Source organism: Pinus tabuliformis, chromosome Q (genome assembly GCF_031772625.1).
Source record: "Pinus tabuliformis cultivar Carrire ecotype Pingquan chromosome Q, CPIR1, whole genome shotgun sequence".
Taxonomy (NCBI): domain Eukaryota; kingdom Viridiplantae; phylum Streptophyta; class Pinopsida; order Pinales; family Pinaceae; genus Pinus; species Pinus tabuliformis.
Window position 1 is genome coordinate 151,780,455 of NC_142296.1, and position 4,272 is coordinate 151,784,726.

Here is a 4,272-nt window from a genome sequence, read left to right on the forward strand (position 1 = left end):
ACTGCTTTCATCTGAAATATCACTTTCTTCTTTGGAGTAGTAACTCCTTCTCTTTTGAGCTTTAGCTTTTGAAATTTCTGGGTTTTATCCTTGCTCTTCATATCCTTCTTCTTTTCCTCCTTTTTACTTCTTTTGTGTGGAAATTTTGTAGCAAAATGTCCAACTTCTCCACATTCGAAACACTTGAAAGGAAGCATGCCTTTATACTTTCCAGTACCTCTCTTTAATTTATTGGCAAACTGAGAAAATTCTTCATCAGATTCACTACTAGAGTATTCTTCTTCTTCCTTGATTTTCTTTGGAAGTTTCTTGAGATTTTTGGTAACAGCCTTGACCTTCTTGGAGGCCTTGAATGCAGCTTCACTAGATTTAGATTTCTCTTCAATAATATGCATCTCATAAGCTGTAATAATTCCAAGCAATTGCTCCATAGTGAGATAGCTCAAATCATACATTTCCTCGATACCCGAAACTTGGGGTTAAATCTTGCTACTAAATACCTGAATATTTTCTGAATAATGACTTCGTCTTCAAATTTTAAATCTATGCTCTTGATCAGATTGGTCACTGTTTCAACTCTTCTGAAATATTCTGCAATAGTTTTGTCTTCCTTCATTTTCAAGCTCTCAAACATCATCCTATAGGTTTGGAGCTTTGCTTTCTTCACCTTTTGGTCACCTTCATAGCTATTCTCAAGTTTTTCCAAAAATTCTTTAGTTGATTTGCAATGCATGACTTTTATCAACTCATTCTCACTAAGTGTTGTAATGTTAACATTTCTGGCTTTAGAATTTTTTTTATACCTCTTCTTTTCATCAAGGTTTGAAGGAAGAACATCAAGAACAACATATCCAGACACCACAGTAGAGAATACATCAACACCTAAACTCATGAGGTGCCCCTCCATTCTCATCTTCCATAAGTTGTAGTTTTCACCATAAAAAATTGGAACTTTCACATCATGGCTAGCCATTGTCCCTTCTTGAATTCTCCTTTCAGTGGTCAAGTTGCAACAAATGAGTTGGCTCTAATACAAATTGTTATACAAAATTAATACTGAGAGGGAGGGTGAATCAGTATTATGGAAATATAAAAATTATTTCTGCAAATAAAACTTATTCAGAAATTAACTTCAAAAAGATATATCAATATCATGCACATGAAAAACACAAACAATAATCACATGTATACACTTGGATTTTAGGTGGAAAAAACCCCCTCCAGGGAAAAAAACCACCAAACTGTTTGTTGCTTCTTCTTATTATCTATTGCTTCAAAATATTCTCATTTACATTACATCAGCTAGCCACCACTAGCAATGGAGCACCCACCCCTTGACTGAAATAAGAAATTTTGGCCACAACCAACTTGGAGCACCCACTCCTACAATAAAAAATTAACATGCACTTAGCTTGAAGACCCCACTCCAAGTACAAAAAATTATTCTACGGGAAAATATGATTCATAACTGAAAATATTGTTGTATAATCAAAACATGTAACAAATAAGCACAATCATGCCACCACAATTTCACACTCCAATTGAGAGAACAAATCTCTCCACACGCACTCTCCAAACTGATATTCAATCTCTGAACATAACTATGAAGCATTTCTAAAGAATAATCTCTGAAGCAACTGCAATTCTGTGTTGGGCCCCTATAATACTAGTGATTACCCCATTACTATTGTAGTTGTGCCCCTTATTAATATTTTTGTGCCCCTATTATCCCCATATCGTTATTACTGTGCCCCATAGAATCCCTCTATTGTTATTTTTGTGGCTTTATATTATTATTGTTAGGTCGGCTGGGTTATATTGTGACTCCTTAGACTCCTATATATAGAAAGGAGGTTTTTTCATTTGAATCATCCAAGAATTGTTCATTTATGTAATGTAAAGGAGGTTGCCCCTCGAAGAGGCTGAATTCTAAGGCATTGATCTATCTTTTCTATCTTTTTCTTGAGCTGGTTTCATAACATTTGGTATCAGAGCTTTGGATTCTAGGGTTTCGCTGCTCCAAACAGGTCATCGTGGAATTTTCGCTATAACTTTTTTTCTGCGACGTTTCAGAAGTTGCAAAAAAAACCCATTTGAGAAGAAATCGCGCTGAACCTCGGGTCTAAATTTCAGAGCTTTTCGCGCTATATTTGCGGAGATATGATCTGATGAAGTTGGTCATTTTGCAAACTCCTGAATTACATTCCAAACAGGTGACTCGGTGAAAAGCATCATAACTTTCTCTCTGGGGATCGAATTGAAATTTCGTAAAAAGGTACAAAAAGAGGACAGACTTTAGTTTCTTGTATGCATTTTTCAGATCCGTTGGTCGAAACAGTGACTTGTGGCACGTCGTACAAGTTCGATCTACTGAACTAGTCTATAATCAAGTCACTGTGGGAGATTTCCCATAACTCTTCCTTGGAGAATCCAATTTGGGTCAGACTTGTGGCATTGGAAAGAGGACACATAGGGCTACTGCAGATCACAAATTCAGATCTAGATGATTGGAAATTACAAAGATACATCAGAGGCAATATCGAGCTCCTACAAAGTGAAAAAAGGTGTGTAGATTTTCTTAAATTTTTGCTTAAGCTTGGTTTGAAAAATTATTTTGAAGGAATTCAAAGGGCATAGTAGAGCATTATTATCGGTAACTGATGCCCCGAGGAAAGAAAATGCAAACACCTAGTAAGAAACCTGAAAGCTCTAGCATGACTCATGAAGAAGAGGAAGAAATGCAACATGATATATCAAAATTACAAGACCAAGTGAAATAACTGTCCCTTGCACAAAAAGGAACACAATCTAAGATGGATGGTTTAAAGAAAGGCGTAGAAGCTAAGATGGATTGTTTAAAGAAAGATGTAGAAGCTAAGATGAATGACGTGGAAGCTACGATGGATGATTTGAAGATATATTTGAAGACAGACATGGAAGAATTGAAGATAAATATGAATAAGTTGCTACAAGAAAGGGTCACTAATGGTGAAAGGGTAGAAAAGGAAACTCATGATGAGAACAAAAGAAATGTTAATCATGATTCCATAGACTCTAATGTTGGATCAAAGACCCACCATATTCCAAAAATCGATATGAGGAAGTTTGATGGCAAGGATCCCGCAACATGGATATTACAGATGGAGCAATTTTTTGATCTCAATAATGTGCAAAACACACAAAATGTACGTATTGCAACTTTATATTTGGAACCAATTCAATTTGTATGGTATCAATGGCTTTGCTCTTGTAAACAATTTATCACTTGGGCAATTTTTACGAAAGAATTGATAGCACATTATGAGGATACAAAAAGCAACAATTTTTTTAGCCAATTGATAAGTCTCAAACAAAAGGGTTCAATAATGGAGCACATTGAGGAGTTCCAAAAATTGAACATAAGGGTAAAATATATTCCAGAGGAGCATAGGATTGATATGTTCATAGGGTCTTTAAAGGATAATATCCAACATGATGTTCGCCTTTGGGAACCTGATTCATTAGAGAAGGCATTCAGGTTAGCAAGAAAAATGGAAAGAAAAATTATGGCAACCAGGAAGCATACCACTCACAACTATAAAGACGGAAGTGTTGTTGCCGCTAGTCTTCCACCACCTATAAGGTTGACACCACAACAATTGGAAGAAAAAAGAGCAAAAGGGCTTTGTTACAGTTGTGATAGCAAATACACTAAAGGTCATAAGTGTGCTGAGAATAAATTATTCTACATAGATTGTGAAGAGGAAGAAGAAAAGGAGCAAGAAAGGTCAAAAGAAGAGGATATACTCCAGGAACAAAGCCTAGATAAAGAAGAAATGCATCCGACCATATCTTGTAATGCATTGGCGGGAATTACCACTCCTCAAACCATCAAGATAGAAGGACAAATCAAGAAGAAAAAGGTAATAGTGTTGATTGATTCAGGAAGCACCCACAATTTTATTCATTGTAAGGTAGCAAGAGAATTGAATTGCTTCTTATATCCAGCACCAGAGTGTCAAGTGATGGTTGCAAATGGAGGAACAATAAATTGCTCAGGAAGTGCCATAATATCAAGCTATCCATGGGAGAATATGTATTGACTAGCCCAATGCTTTCCATTCCAATGGGAGGTGCTGATGTTGTACTAGGAGTCCAATGGCTACAATCCTTGGGTACAATAGCTTTTAATTTTCAAGAACTTTTCATGAAATTTTCTGTGGAAGGAAAGGAAGTTGAATTAAGGGGTATTGCAGGGAAACCGGAAAGTTAATCAGCTCTAACGGTATGACA

The 4,272-nt window shown here is 36.1% G+C and overlaps 1 protein-coding gene across 1 annotated transcript; it reads right to left on the reverse strand.

Moving 5' to 3' along the window:
- Positions 1–442: 442 nt before the first annotated feature.
- On the reverse strand, positions 443–973 carry LOC149218708 (uncharacterized). Its single transcript, XM_089386616.1, has one exon. The coding sequence runs from the start codon at positions 971–973 to the stop codon at positions 443–445; it is 531 nt and encodes a 176-aa protein (XP_089242742.1).
- Positions 974–4,272: the final 3,299 nt, after the last annotated feature.

What these genes read in the sequence shown, in the direction of transcription:
- LOC149218708 (XM_089386616.1), bottom strand. Translation starts at nt 973, where the DNA reads ATGGCTAGCCATGATGTGAAAGTTCCAATTTTTTATGGTGAAAACTAC.